The 15,281-nt window shown below is 47.3% G+C and overlaps 1 protein-coding gene across 1 annotated transcript; it reads left to right on the forward strand.

Annotated features, from left to right (window-relative positions):
* The first annotated feature begins 245 nt into the window (after positions 1-245).
* ASB16 (ankyrin repeat and SOCS box containing 16) lies at positions 246-8,034 on the forward strand. The gene is made up of 5 exons (XM_027518693.1): positions 246-869; positions 2,924-3,191; positions 5,237-5,729; positions 6,054-6,167; positions 6,663-8,034. Exons 1-5 carry the CDS (start codon positions 569-571, stop codon positions 6,846-6,848), a joined length of 1,362 nt encoding a protein of 453 aa, XP_027374494.1. The 5' UTR covers positions 246-568; the 3' UTR covers positions 6,849-8,034.
* The last annotated feature ends 7,247 nt before the right edge of the window (positions 8,035-15,281 follow it).

Below are 15,281 nucleotides of genomic sequence, written 5' to 3' on the forward strand. Positions count from 1 at the left end.
CCAAGAAATCTGTATGGTGATCTGAGTAAAGGTAGATATAAAAACAATCTGAGTATTCTAAAGCTCTGGGCTCATATGTATGGAGTTAGTGTTGTTAATGCAGATGCTGAGCAGAGCTGTTGGAACTCCAGTGTGACCTGCCAGTATTTCCTGGGCTGGGGTCTGGTCTCCAGCCAACATCAGAGAGCCCTGTCCAGTCCATTTCCCTGATTGATTTATTCGCCTTGGACGTGGCCGACTCAAGATACTCCAGAAAGTGGGAGAATGCAGACCTGGGGTTCAGCTGGGGGCCGGCTCCCCAGTCTGAGGGTATCCACAGGGGCCATCCCAACCCGGGGCTGGGGACTGGCCCAACACCTTCTCTGCACCAAGATCATGACTCTGGGCAAACCCTGTTTATCAGAGCAGTGAAGGGCCTATTTATAGTCTCAGCTGCTCCTTTCTCTGGGTCACGGGTGAGGGGGCAGGGTGGCTCCTCAGAGCAAGGGTGGCAGTCAGGCGAGGGAACCAGCCCTGCCCAGCTGCTGCTGCCCAGACTCCTGGATCCCCCGCCCTGGGCCCCCCTGCCATGGCGGAGGAGACCTTCCCCTTCACCTCCTCCACCCTGCGCTCTCTCCGCCTCCAGCGGGAGTGGCTGGAATGGGAGGACCGGCGGCGGGCAGCAGCCCAGCAGTGCCGGAGCCAAAGATGCCCCCCAAGTTCCCAGGCCCAGCTCACTAGGCCACGCCGCTCCTGCCGGGACCCAGCTGTGCACAATGCCCTGTTTTCTGGTGAGCTACAGCAGATCCAAGCCCTGTTCCAAGATGAAGACGCTGCCAACATGATTGTGGAGACTGTGAGCAACCAGCTGGCCTGGTCAGCTGAACAGGGTAAGGAGCACCTGGTGGGGGCAGAAGTGGAGGGGTAGGGAGGAAGGTGGGGGTGGGGATGGGAGAGAGCCTGGGCCAAATCTCCCCTTTCCAGCCCAGAGAATAGACCATCCCCTCCCACTGCCCATTGTAGATCCCTCCTAAACAGAGCTGAGGCATGCTTAGTGGTTTGTATGTCTTTCAGAATTAAAGTTATATTAACATGTTGTTGGAATTACATAGAAATACATGTATGTGTGCCAAGTCTGACTCTTTGCGACTCTATGGACTGTAGCCCGCCAGGCTCCTCTATCCATGGGATTTTCCAGGCAAGAATACTGGAGTGGGTTGCTATTTCCTTCTCCAGGGGATCTTCAAGACCCAGGGATCGAACCCGTGTCTCTTGAGTCTCTTGTATTGTCAGGAGGGTTCTTTACCACTAGCGCCACCTGGGAAGCCCACATAGAAATACAATTATATTCTAATGCAATTTTTTCTTCTGGATATATATCCACACAAATATTTTTTCTCTCATAGAATGAAATTATACACCAGATGCTATTTATAGCCTGATTTTTTTCATGTAACATGTTTCTGTGGCAATAACCATTAAGTCCATATAGTATTTTAAATAGACGCATAAATTCTATTGTATGGTTGGCCCATGATTTATACAGTGTTAGTCTCTCAGTCATGTCTGACTCTTTGAGACCCCACCAGGCTCCTCTGTGCATGGGATTTTCCAGGCAAGAATACTGGAGTGGGTTGCCATTTCCTTCTCCAGGGGCTCTTCCAACCCAAGGATCAAACATGGGTCTTCTGCATTGCAGGTAGATTCTTTACCATCTGAGCCACCCAGGGAAACCCAATAGATTGGTTAGATTAGATTCCTTTTTTTTAAAATCTACTTTAAATAACAATATGACCAACATCTTTGTATCCTTAGGATCTATCTGCCAATAAAAACTAATTTAAAAAAAGATCACTCCATTCTTAAGATTGACAAGGAGAAAAGACCAAAAAAAGACCAGACAAAAAAAGAGGAAAAAAAACCCAACACACACAAGAAAAACTGATTAACAGGAAATTGCCTCAACCCCCACCTATGGATTTGGAGGTTCAAAATCCTTGAAGAATTTATGCTGTTAGTCACCACTGGCTCCAAGGTCCTTTAGCTGCTAGAGATGTGACCCCACCCAGGGCATCTCGGTCTCATTCTGCAGCATGTCCCCCATCTCCCAAATGGAACTTGGCCTTAATTTCAATCTTAATAAAAAACAAAGCATGTTTTACCCAAGATTTAGGAAACCCAGGGATTCGCTTCCCTACAATGCAAACAACTGACAGTCTGATATTAGGCATCTATGTCCTTCAAACAAGACCTTGGCTATTTCCACAATTTGGATCCAACACCAGTCCTATGATCAACCCCTCCTCCTACCCTTCCTTTCCCCACTCCCACCTCTTATCCCCCACCCTCCACCCTTCCCCACACTTTCATCCCACCCTTCCCACCCCAGGAATATCCTAGGACTTCTTCAGCTTTCCTCTTGGCTACTCCCCAAGTCAGTTCCAGGCCCTCCTGTGCATAACTCCTTCCCCTCCCAAATATTAGAGCGCCTAAGTTAACAAAAAGAGCCAAGGACTCCACCAGTAGCTCAAAGACCCAGAAGTTTCCTCAATAGGATTCACCTCCTTAGCTGCCCTTGTAGTTTTAAAGAGCAATTAAGGGAATTTGCTGGCAGTCTAGTGGTTAGGACTCAGCACTCTTACTGCCAGGGCCCAGGTTCAATCCCTGGTCAGGGAACTAAGATCCCACAAGCTGCTGAGTAGGGCCAAAAAAAAGAGCAATTAAATGTTTCTTTCTATGACACATACATTTTTCACAGACTGACAAACTGTTCTAAAAGGCTGTTCCAGATTACACTCTTAACTGGGGGCTTGAGGGAGCCCCTCTCCACAGGTACAGATAGGCACAGGGTTTGTGCTCAGCCCAACATGCAGAGTTGTACACGACAGCATGCCCTGCCCCCTGGCCTCATACACACCCAGCTAAAACTGCCTGCTCTCTCCAGGGTTCTGGGTGCTGACCCCCAAGGCCAAGCACACTGCACCTCTCACCATCGTTGCTGCCCGAGGCTACACCAACTGCGCCCGCTACCTGATCCGGCAGGGAGCTGAGCTGGATGCTCGGGTTGGGGGCCGGGCAGCCTTGCACGAGGCCTGTGCCCGGGCCCAGTTCGACTGTGTGCAGTTGCTGGTGACCTTCGGCGCCAAGGTCAACGTGTTGTCCGAGGAAGGCACAACCCCCTTGCACCTCTGCACAGTCCCCGAGTCCTTACAGTAGGTGTCCAGGGGTTGAGATGGTTTGGGGAGGCGGAGTGTGTACACGTGTGCATGTGTGTGTGTGTCTCCAGCTCACATAACAGAAAACATCTCCTTGTAGCAGCTTGGGAGACAGGTCACATTCTCTGAGGATAAAACTGAGACTCAGAAAGGTTTAGTGACCTCTCCAAAGTCACATCAGCTAAGCCCACGAAGCAGAAGCCTTGTTGTTTTGGGGGAAAACTCTTTTCAACTGCAGTTTCCTATTGCCTGGGAACCCTTTGCAGCCACATTCCTAGTTGTTTAGAGGTAGGCATCAAGAAAGATCTGACCTAGTGTTTTCCCATCTTAATATGAGGCACACCTCCTCTTCCCACCTTTTTAAGGTCAACAGGTTCTTGGACCCTCTACATGATGGTATTTGCACTTTTACAAGTCAGGCCCAGAGATAGAGCTGGCGAGGGTAAGGAATCAAGGGCTCCTGGAAGATACTCTACAGCCCCAGTGCTGGGGCCCTCTCCCCACGTAGATCTAGATCAGTGATGGACCCAGAAATGATCCAAAATTTCCAGTCCTTTCTTGAGTTTTATGCGCACGTGGTGTACTTTCTAGCAGACTTGATCCTTTTTTTCCCCCAATTTTTTATTTTATTTATTTCTGGCTGCACTGGGTCTCCCTTGCTGCCTAACAGCTTTCTCTAGTTGTGGTGAGTAGGGGCTACTCGTTGCAGCACTTGGGCTTCTCATTGGGGTGGCTTCTCTTGTTGAAGAGCACAGGCTCTAGGCGTGCAGGCTTCAGTAGCTGCAGCACGTGGGCTCAGTAGTTGTGGCACACAGGCTTAGTTGCTCCGTGGCATGTGGAATCTTCCTGGAACAGGAATCAAACCCATGTCCCCTGCATTGGCAGGTAAATTCCAACCACCGGACCACGAGGGAAGTCCAGACTTAATCCTTTTAAGTGAAATGAGAATGGAACCTGACTGAGCGAGCTTCTTGGAGTTATTTAAATTTAGTATATACAATAGAAACAAAAATTAGTCTATGATTAGAATTTACCAAGAAAATAAATTATGTAGTTTGTGGCTGGCTAGATGCTGCTCAACTCTTTGTCCCTGAGCATGCACTGAAGGGAGCTGGAACTCTGTTTTGGGGAATGACCCTTGGTCGTCAGGGTTTCACTGGAGTCTGATGGATCTGCTCCTGAGTTTCCAGTGGCTCCTGTTCTGGCTTTTTAAATTACTGTTAGTTTAGTGTGATCATTAATTTAGTTTGCAAGAATGTTTGGTTTACCCCGTGGTGGTTTAACGATGCGAATTTGCCTCAACAGTGTTTGACCTATAATTTTTCCAGGAACTAGAAGACTGAACCAGTGTTCCCTAAAGCTGTGCTCCCTATAGACTGTGCTCCCTAAAATCTGGTTTGGGTTTGGTTGTTTTCTCTAGAGGGAGTGGAGTAAGGGGGACACCCAAGTGCCTTTCCTTTGCTGGAGTGGGTGTGGTTGGCCAAGAAGGGTGGTCTTTATATTTGGGAAGCCCTTCATGTTTGGAGGCAGGAAGAAAATACTAATTAGGACTTTGGATTTTTTTTTTTTACTTTAACTAATTAGGACTTCTATTTCTATTTTCTTTTGTGGTGGGGGGGAAGGGTTACACTCAATTTTCTATGCTTCATTGTGTACAGATTAATGGGTTTTCAAGACTTTTTTTGAAAAGTGGCTATCAAAAGGTTAGGAGAGACCACTCACAAGTGATTCAGAGCCAGGCCTTGGGGTCCCAATCTGATGGGGGAGTCAGGTTAGATTCTGGGAGGCACAGTCTTAGGCAATGAGTATTAATTACCCTGCAGTCACTAACTTGCTGTGTGTCCTGAGCTGCACCACAACCTTTCTGGGCTGAAAACCGAAATGTTCCAGGTGGCTTGGATGGGCCCTCCTCCTCTTCTGTCTAGTCACGGGGCCTCCATGAGTCTGGCGGTGGTCAACAGGCTCACCTGAGCCAAGAGGGGTGGGAAGAAGGGGTCACGGATGACAGGATTTGCCTCGGGGGCCTTGTACCTTGTCCCCAGGTGCGCCAAGCTGCTGCTGGAGGCCGGAGCGACTGTGAACTTGGCCGCACGAGACAGCGAGGTGACGCCCCTGCACGTGGCCGCGGCACGCGGCCTGGAGGGGCATGTGGCTCTCTACCTGGAGCATGGCGCCGATGTGAACCTGCGCACAAGCCAGGGCGAGACGGCCCTGAACGCGGCGTGCGCTGGGGCCGAGGGGCCGAGCAGCAGCCGTCGCCACCAGGCCGCCGCGCGCCGGCTTCTGGAGGCTGGGGCCGATGCCCGGGCGGCCGGACGCAAGCGCCACACGCCGCTGCACAACGCCTGTGCCAATGGCTGCGGGGCTCTGGCCGAGCTGCTGCTGCGCCACGGGGCCTGTGCGGCGGTCCCCAACGGAGCGGGCCAAACACCCATGGACTGCGCACTGCAGGCTGTCCAGGACGCCCCCAACTGGGAGCCCGAGGTCCTCTTTGCCGCGCTGCTGGACTATGGGGCCCAGCCTGTACGCCCAGAGGTGAGAGGCTCCTGGCGGGCAGGGGTGCCTGGAGCTGGAATTGCCCAGCTACCGGGGAAGAGAAGCCAAAAGATAGAGCCCATCGTCTATGCCAGAGGTCGGTCCCCATCTAGGGAAGGACCAGCGAGAGTTAGGGAGGAGAGTGTCCAACAGAGAAGAAAGCCCCCAAGGAGATTGGAACACACTTGAAATGTGGGATAAACTGAGGCTAGAGAAGGATTAGGAGGGACTCAGATCTTGGCATCTCAAATTGGGATATAACTATAGTGGCCCAGGCTGGTTGGTAGAAGCATGGTGCCCTTAAGAATCTCTTCTGGTTTCTAGATGCTGAGACACTGTGCCAACTTCCCTCGGGCCCTAGAAGTCCTGCTTAATGCCTACCCTTGTGTCCCATCCTGTGATACCTGGGTGGAGGCCGTGCTTCCTGAGTTGTGGCAGGTATGTCCACCCCACCAGCACAGCTCCTTCCTGGGCTCTGAGGGAGGTAGAGAGGAAGGGTGAACCCTAGGCCTATACCCCCAGGATGGGCTTCCTGGAAGCAGGAGCAAGGGGAACCCTGGGCTGGAGGAGGATGGGCAGAGTGAAACCTCTGGGTACCCTGCCTCCGGCAGCTTAGAACAACCTTTAATTACACACACCTCTCTAGCCTCTCTCTTACCTGCATCAGTATAGACATTTATCAGGCATCTCTGACTCAGTAGACAGCACTATTGGAGTTGGGGGAGGCGGGTGTAGACATGGCTGAGACCCTGCCCTGCAGTGTGGTCTCAGCTCCCATGACCCCTGCAGGGCCTTTGGTTCTGAATCTGAGTCCTGTGAGATATGCTACATGCCCAGGTGGATCCATGTTGTAGAATCTCAGGGCCCCACCACTAGGTTGCCCCCAGAGGGAAGGGTGTTGGGCCATCTGACCATGTTCCACTCCTGGCCTAGGAGCACGAAGCCTTCTATAGCTCGGTCCTGAGCATGGTGAACCAGCCAAGACGGCTGCAGCACCTGGCCCGGCTGGCTATGCGTGCTCAGCTGGGTAGCCGTTGCCGAGAGGCTGCCTCCTGCCTCCCACTGCCCCCGCTCCTCAAGGACTACTTGTTGCTGCGTGTGGAGGGGCGTATCCAGTGAGCCCCATGCCCAGCCACTCCCAGAGCTTGTCCTTCCCCCTCCATCAGTAATCCCTCCCAACCCTGGAGGACTAGTCTCTGACCTTCTTGTCCACACTCTTGTCCACATGTCCTTCGGGGCCAGCTCATCCATTTATTGGCTTCTTGAGCCACCTGCTGACCTCCAGCCCGACCTGAACTTCAGCTCCTCTCTCTAATGGGAAGGTCTGCAGATTCAACCTTTGCCCGCATCCTCCTCCTTTGCCTAAATGGATGATGGCCCCTCCATCTAGGCAGACCCTAAGCCAGGAGGAAGTGATCTTGTCATCCCGTCTCCCCTGCTCCTCATGTACCCATTCAGCCTCCTAAAGAGGGACAGACTCTGCCTCTAGCTGTACTGCCAATGCCCGATCTACCTTTGTCACCTTGAGGGAGGACCTCACTGACAGGTCTTGAAATCCCCATGCCCTGCAAGGATGCTGGAATGACCTTTGGGAATCAGAGCTCCGATCATGACCTTTAGTGGCTCTACACTACCTTCAGGCTAATATCAAAACTCAACAAGGCAGAATAAGTATTTAGTCCCTGCCTCCGCCAAGCTCTCTGGCCTCCTGATATTGCTTTCCCCTTCTAAGGCCCCTGTAACCCAGCCTTAGCAAATGAGTTACTGGATTGCCAGATATGAGCTTCTCCCCTTAGCTTCCATGCACCTACTTGTGCAGTTCCCTCTGCTTGGTCTACCCTTCCCACATCTTTTTTTGCCTTGGTTGAAGCTGATATGATCCTCAAGACTCAGCCCAATAGCCCTCTCTCTGCAGAGCCTATTTCAACTCCGGTAGGTAGCCTTCCTTGGTATTGTACTTATTTATTTAGGAACCTATATCTGCCTCAATGACACTGAGACCGGACTATATTCCTTAAACAGGCCTTTCAGGAAATGGCTGTTGAGGGAGAAAGAAATGCATGATGTCCATGACCCATTTATGGTTGTGTTCCCCACCCCCCAGTGATGCACAGTGTCTTAAACTATGGTCTTGTGGTCTTTGAGGATCCATGACAGGAGAACCAGCCATCAGCTTTCCCCTACTCTCTCTCACTTCCTGCTCTGGTCCCAGAGGCAAAATTACCACTATTCATCCTTAAGAGGAAGCTTTTTAAGCTAAGCCAGTTTTTATGAATGCAAATAAATGATTTGTGCACAGACCAAAGCGTGGCTGTTGTTAGGTTGAAATATGCCTGAGATACCCATCGCTCCGTGTTTATTCCCCATCCTTTGTACTCTTCTGTATCCCCAAGTTTTCTGCACAGATCAGTTGTTACTCTTGTGATAGGAAAAAGGGTGTAAGAACAACACAGGAGGACTTCCCTGGTGGTCCAATGGTTAAGATTCCACCAGCCAATGCAGGGAACAAGGGTTTGATCCCTGGTCAGGGAAGATCCCATGTGCCTAGGGACAACTAAGCCCATGTGCCACAACTACTGAGCCCACGCACCAAGAGCCCATGCTCTGCAACAATAGAAGCCACCTCAATGAGAAGCCCACACACTGCAGCTAGAGAGTAGCCTCCGCTTGCCGCAACTAGAAAAAGCCAGTGTGCAGCAATGAAGACCCAGCACAACCAAAAGGAATTAATTACTTAATTTTAAAATTGTGTGTGTGTGTGTGTTTTTAAAGTACAACAAGAGGAACCTTTCCAGACCCTGAACTTTCAGTACCCACTGGAGGAGGTGGCTGTCAGCAGCCTGTTCTCCTGTCCCTTTGCTGAAGTGAGGGACTCTGGGCTCTCTACTCTCACTGCCATGTGGAGTCACATGGTAGAGACAGATCAGGAGTCCTGGGTCAGCCTTTTTGCAGCTGCTGCCCATCCTCCCCTCCTCTGCAGAGAGTCGCATCTGTAGGTATTTCCTTTCAATAACTAGAAGATAGTCTTTGACCTCGTTATACAGAGTAGCAACCTCTCCTTTCTGGATGAAATTTTTGCTTTAATTTCACAGATCCAAAAGGCCAAGTGAAGAGACAGAAGTACCCTCTAGTCCTGGGGCCAAGCCAGGAGCCTCACTCTCAGGGGAGAATACTAAGCTGTCTCCCCGTTTAGAGCAGGCAGACCCCAGTGAGCGTGGCTTTTTCTGGTATTCTTACAATGACAAGATACCCAATTTAAAAAGTCCCAAAGACGCATGTGATTATGTATCTGATTTTGGGATGAGATTTTTCTATGTAAAAGCATAGAAGAAAAAAGACTCATCTGGATACAGACTTATCTGGATACAGAAAAAAATTTAAATTTGGTTATAAAAGCCCTGAATCATAAACACAAGTAAAAGGCAAAATGTTGACAAAAGTATCTGCCACTAAAAGATTTCATTTTCTTGATGTCTGAGGGCAGGAATGACATCTCTTTTATTTACCATTGCTGACTTGGTGCTTGTACAGTGTCTTGCAGAGAGTGGACACGCAAATATCTGTCAAAGTAATGAATGGTCATGCTCAACCTCACCAGTAATTAGGGAAATGCAAATTAAAACAATAATAAGATACAATTCTCTTACTAGATTGAGGGACTGGTTTTTTCTGGTTGTGCCACACAGATTGCAGGATCTTAGTTCCCTGACCAGGGATTGAATCGGGCCACTGTGGTGAAAGCACCGAGTCCTAACCACTGGACCACGAGGGAATTCCTTCGGGGGGTACATTTTAAAGACTAATACTCAGTACCTGTGATGATTTGGAGACACAAGTTCTTGCTCATACAAGGGGGTCAGAAAGGAAACTGCCTCTTTGATGGGCAATTAAGCAATGCCCTTCAGTTGCTCCCCAGTTACACCAAAGGCTGGTACACACGGCAGTATTCATCCCAGCCTTGCTTGCAACAACTCAACATGTGGGAAATGGTAAACAAATCCACACTGTGGAATATAATTCAGTCCTTACAAAGGGTATACCCGCAGCAGGAGAGATCTGGGCATAGAGTCCAAGTGACGAGCACGTGTACTGCCTTGGGAAAGATTACCAAGACTATTACCAAGGTTGAAATATAACATGTACAGCAAGCAAAACCAAACCTCATGATTGAAGCTGAATAGAAAAAGGCCTGAAAGGCAGGTGCCCAAGAATTTCCTCTGAGGAGAGAGGAACTGTGCCAGTGGGGCTTTTTATGGTCTGCATTTGAATTTTTGACAAAGGGGTGTACCCATGGATTCTTGGGAAATTTAAAGAAAAATTGAAGGGAAGAGAAGGCAAAAGGCCTAAATTGTTAATTTACAAGGTGGTTGATGAAACATGACAAATGTGCTAGCTCACTAGCGATCCAGTGAATGTAAATTAAAGGAGCAGACACCCCTCTGCCTAGCAAATGGGCAAACATGAAACAACTTATCTAGTGGTTAGGGAAGGAGTACTTTCTGATTTTTTTATAAAATGGATTTACTATAAATGTATTCAGTTAAGGCAACATCCAAGATTCACAGATACATTCATCACTCCGTAGCCATCATAATTTGACATAAAGGTATAAAAATACCCAAGTTCAATATTTTAGGGAAAATAAACAGATAAGGATCTAAGACCCATTGAAATGTTAATTTTAAATGATTATTACATATAAGAGGCCAGCTTTAGACAGTGATGTAGTCCCAACTAAGTCTTCATTCTTTCCTTTCTTTTCCCCTCGTAATTCCTCCACCATCAAAAACCTAACCCCAGGGCTTTCCTGGTGGTACAGTGATTTAAGAATCTGCCTGCCAATGCAGGGTATATAGGTTCGGTGCCTGCTGTAGGAAGATCCCACATGCCACAGAACAACTAAGCCCAGGCACCACAATCACTGAATCTGGGCTCTAAACCCCACGGGCTGCACACTAGAGCCTGTGCTCTGAAACAAGAGAAGCTACCATAATAACAAGCCCACGTACGGTAATGAAGAGTAGTCCCCGCTCACTGCAAATAGAGAAAGCCTGCGTGCAGCAACAAAGCTCCACCACAGCCAAATTATATATATGTATGTGTATATACATATATGTATAATAAATCTTGAAAAACCCTAATCCCAAAAGTCCCTCTTTCAAAAGGTGGCACTAGTGGTAGAGGACCCGTCTCCCAATGCAGAAGACGCAAGATGCAAGATGCGGGTTTGATCCCTGGGTCAGGAAGATCCCCTGGAGGAGGCCATGGCAACCTATTCCATATTCTTGCCTGGAGAATCCCATGCACAGAGGAGTCTGCGGGCTACCATTCATAGGGTTGCAAAGAGTCAGAGTGACTTAGCATAGCAGGACTCAGAACACCCTTAACTGCATCCTGTCCTTTGCTGTACACATTCACAAAATGCATCCCTAGCTCTTCCCCCATCTTCTCTGAATTGCATCTATCATTCGCTTAATAAATTTTTATCAAGTATTTGCTGCATGCAGGCACTGGATAGACTTTGGGAATACTGGAATAAAAACAAAACTTAGTTCCTGCCTTCACAGAATTTGGTAAGACAGAAAAATGAAAAATGACATGTAGCGTGGGGAATGTGGGGAATGCTATATAACACAGGGTGTATATCCCTAATCCTGAATAAATGGATCAGGAATCCGGGGCTGTAGGCAAGACAGATTTCCCACATCCTCTGCAGGGCAAGCCCTAGTTGCTGGCTCAGCCCTTCCTGGCTTCAGAGGCCACTGCTCAGTCATTGATTCCCTTCTCAGATTGCATTTATCTTCACTTCTCCCCTTCTCCTCTGTTCTTTCGTCATGGCTTATAAACATCTTTAGGATTCTCCTATTTCTCTAAACCTCCCCCATCTATTCCCTGTTCCTCTCTAGCCTCTACACTGTTTGGGGGGACAAGAACATTATTAGGGCTCTCCTGACACAACTGAAGCGACTTAGCAGCAGCAGCAGCACACTGTTGATGGGCATGAAAATAGGTACAACCTTCTAGAGAACAACGCAGCACCGTATAGCAAAAATCTTAAAAATGTGAACATCCTTTGACCCAGCAATTCTATTTCCAGGAATAAATTCCTATTTCCAGGAATTTATCCTAGGGGAAAAAAAAATCTTGGATGTGTACAAATAACCGTCATCAAAGATGTTTATCAAAGTGCAGTTTAAAAACAAAGTAGTGGGCTTTCCTGATGGCTCAGATGGTAAAGAATCGACCTGCAATGCAGGAAACCAGGGTTGGATCCCTGGTTTGGGAAGATCCTCTCAAGAAGGGAATGGCTACCCACTCCAGTATTCTTGCCTGCTGCAACGACTGAAGCCCACGTGCCCTAGAGCCAGTGCCCCACAACAAGAAAAGCGACTGCAATGAGAAGCCCGAGCACTACAAAGAATAGCCCCTGCTTACCCCAACTAAAGAAAAGCCTGCACAGCAAAAAAGACCCAGCCCAAACAAAAATAAAACAACAACAACAACAAAGTAGTAAATGTCCCTGGCGGTCCAGTGGTTGAGACACTGCTTTTCCAACGCTAGGAGTGTGGGTTCTATCCCTGAGCTAAGATCCTACATGCTATGCCGCATGGCCAAACAAAAACAAAAAGCAGCCAAGTACTGAAAACAATCTGAATGTCTGTCCAAATGAGACAATGAATTTAAAAATTACAGTGCAGCATGGAAAGTAATACTGTTGAATATCTATTTAAACTATTCTCTGATGCTCTAAAAATATTCATTGACAAGTGTGGAATGCTTCCTTAAATTAATACTTTATTGGAATATAGTTGATTTAACAATGTTGTGTTAGTTTCTCCTGTATAGAAAAGTGAATCAGTTATGGATAACATATATCCAGTCTTTTTTAGATTCTATTCCCATATAGGTTATTACAGAGTATTGAATAGAGTTCCGTGTACTATTCAATAAGTTCTCACTATCTATTTATATATAGTAGTGCATATATGTCAATCCCAACCTGCCAATTTATCCCTTCCCCTTCCCCTTTCTGGTAACTACAAGTTTGTTTTTCCATCTGTGACTGAACTTCTGTTTTTGAAATAAGTTCATTTGTACCATTTCTTTAGATTCCACATATAAGCAATATCATATGATATTTGTTTTTCTGTCTGTGAAATGCTTTATGGTAATACAATATATTTAAGTCGCTTCAGTCGTGTCTGACTCTTTGCGACCCTGTGCACCGTAGCCCACCAGTTCTCCTCTGTCCATGGGATTCTCCAGGCATGAATACTGAAGTGGGTTGCCATGACCTTCTTCAGGAGATCTTCCCGACCCAGGGATCAAACCCATGTCTCTCATGTCTCCTGCATTGGCAGATGGGTTCTTTACCACTAGTGCCACCTGGGAAGGCCACATAGAAACAAAGTCATATTCTAATGCAACTTTTTTCTCTGGATATATAGCCGCACACATATTTTTTCTTTCATAGGATGAAATTATACTCCAGATGCTATTTATGGTAATAGCTAAAGAATAGGAAACCAAAAAAAAAAAAAAGAATAGGAAACCAAATATTGACAATAACATCATATAATATATATATATCGTTTTCTATCTTGAAAGTCGCTCAGTTCAGTTCAGTTCAGTCGCTCAGTCGTGTCCGACTCTTTGCAACCCCATGAATTGCAGCACGCCAGGCCTCCCTGTCCATCACCAACTCCTGGAGTTCACTCAGACTCACGTCCATCGAGTCAGTGATGCCATCCAGCCATCTCATCCTCTGTCACCCTCTTCTCCTCCTGCCCCCAATCCCTCCCAGCATCAGGGTCTTTTCCAATGAGTCAACTCCTCGCATGAGGTGGCCAAAGTACTGGAGTTTCAGCTTTAGCATCATTCCTTCCAAAGAAATCCCAGGGCTGATCTCTTTCAGAATGGACTGGTTGGATCTCCTTGCAGTCCAAGGGACTCTCAAGAGTCTTCTCCAACACCACAGTTCAAAAGTCGCTCAGTGGTGTCCAACTCTGTGACACCAGTATTCTCCAGGCCAGAATACTGAAGTGAGTAGCCTTTCCCTTCTCCAGGGGATCTTCCCAACCCAGGAATCAAACCCAGGTCTCCTGCATTGCAGGCAGATTCTTTACCAACTGAGCTATCAAAGAAGCCCTATATATATATTTAGCAAGGAGTGAGTGAGATGGATGATTTTAGCTATACCACTAACTGTATAATTTGGACAGTTATTTGATCTTTCTGAGCCTCGGTTTCCAAATCTGTAAAGTGGATACAATATGATATACTTGATAGGGCTCCTGAGATAATGTATATGAAGTGCTTAGTACAGAGCCTGGCACATAATAAACTCTCAAAACATTAAGTGGTTCAACTCAGTGCTTTTTCATTCCCTCAAATATTTATTGAGAGCCCTTGAACCTGCTATCCTATTTGGAACTTCACTTGGTAAATCTCAGTACTCAGTCTTCAAAATTTTCTTTTTGGCAATGGCATACTGCCTGTGGGATCTTAGTTCCCCAACCAGGGATCGAACCTGGGCCACAGCACTGAAAGCACTGAGTTATGGAGAAATTAAAACAGTACCTCACAATCATAATATTGATCAAAGGAAGTCAGACAGGAGTTTCCCTGGTGGCTCAGTGGTAAATAATTTGCCTGCCAGTGCAGGAAACAAGTCAGATACCTGATCCAGGAAGATCCCACCTGCCATACAGCAACTAAACCCATGGCCACAACTACTGAGCCTGTGCTCTACAGCCCAGGAGTCACATCTACTTAAGTCCGACCACCCTAAAGCCCATGCTCTGCAAGAAGAGAAGGCACTGCTATAAGAAGTTGGTACAACTCAACTGTCAGGTAGCCCCTGCTCGCCACAACTAGAGAGTAGCCCATGCAGCAGCTAAGACCCAGCACAGCCAAAAAGAAAGAAAGAAAAAAACCCTCAGACAAAATAAGTGCAAAGAGGGACTAAAACTAATACTTGTACATCAATGTTCACAGAAACATTATTTATAATACCCAAAGGTGGAAACAACACAAATGTCCACTGATAGATGATTGGATTAAAAAATGTGATATAAAAAAAAAAAATGTGATATATACATACAATGGAATATTGCTCAGCCTTAAAAAGGAATGAAATTTTGTTATGTTCAGTCGCTCAGTCGTGTCCAACTCTTTGCGACCCCATGAACCGCAACACACCAGGCCTCCCTGTCCATCACCAACTCCCGGAGTCCACCCAAACCCATGTCCATTGTGTCAGTGATGCCATCCAACCATCTCATCCTCTGTCATCCCCTTCTCCTCCTGCCCTCAATCATTCCCAGCATCAGGGTCTTTTCAAATGAGTCAGCTCTTCGCATCAGGTCTACAACATAGATAATCCTTGAAAACATCCTAAGTGAAATAAACCAGACAAAAAGGATAGATATTGTATAATTCCACTTACATGAGTTACCTAGAATAGGCAAATTCACAGAAGACATAAAGTAGAATAAAGTGGGGAGGAGGAAAAATGGATACAAGAAAATGGACAGTAATGATGGGTACACA

Source organism: Bos indicus x Bos taurus, chromosome 19, assembly GCF_003369695.1.
Source record: "Bos indicus x Bos taurus breed Angus x Brahman F1 hybrid chromosome 19, Bos_hybrid_MaternalHap_v2.0, whole genome shotgun sequence".
Classification (NCBI taxonomy): domain Eukaryota; kingdom Metazoa; phylum Chordata; class Mammalia; order Artiodactyla; family Bovidae; genus Bos; species Bos indicus x Bos taurus.

Coding starts and splice junctions, on each gene's coding strand:
- ASB16 (XM_027518693.1), top strand. CDS start 569: ATGGCGGAGGAGACCTTCCCCTTCACCTCCTCCACCCTGCGCTCTCTC. Junction 870..2,923: donor GGCCTGGTCAGCTGAACAGG/GTAAGGAGCACC, acceptor TGCTCTCTCCAG/GGTTCTGGGTGCTGACCCCC. Junction 6,168..6,662: donor TGCTTCCTGAGTTGTGGCAG/GTATGTCCACCC, acceptor CTCCTGGCCTAG/GAGCACGAAGCCTTCTATAG.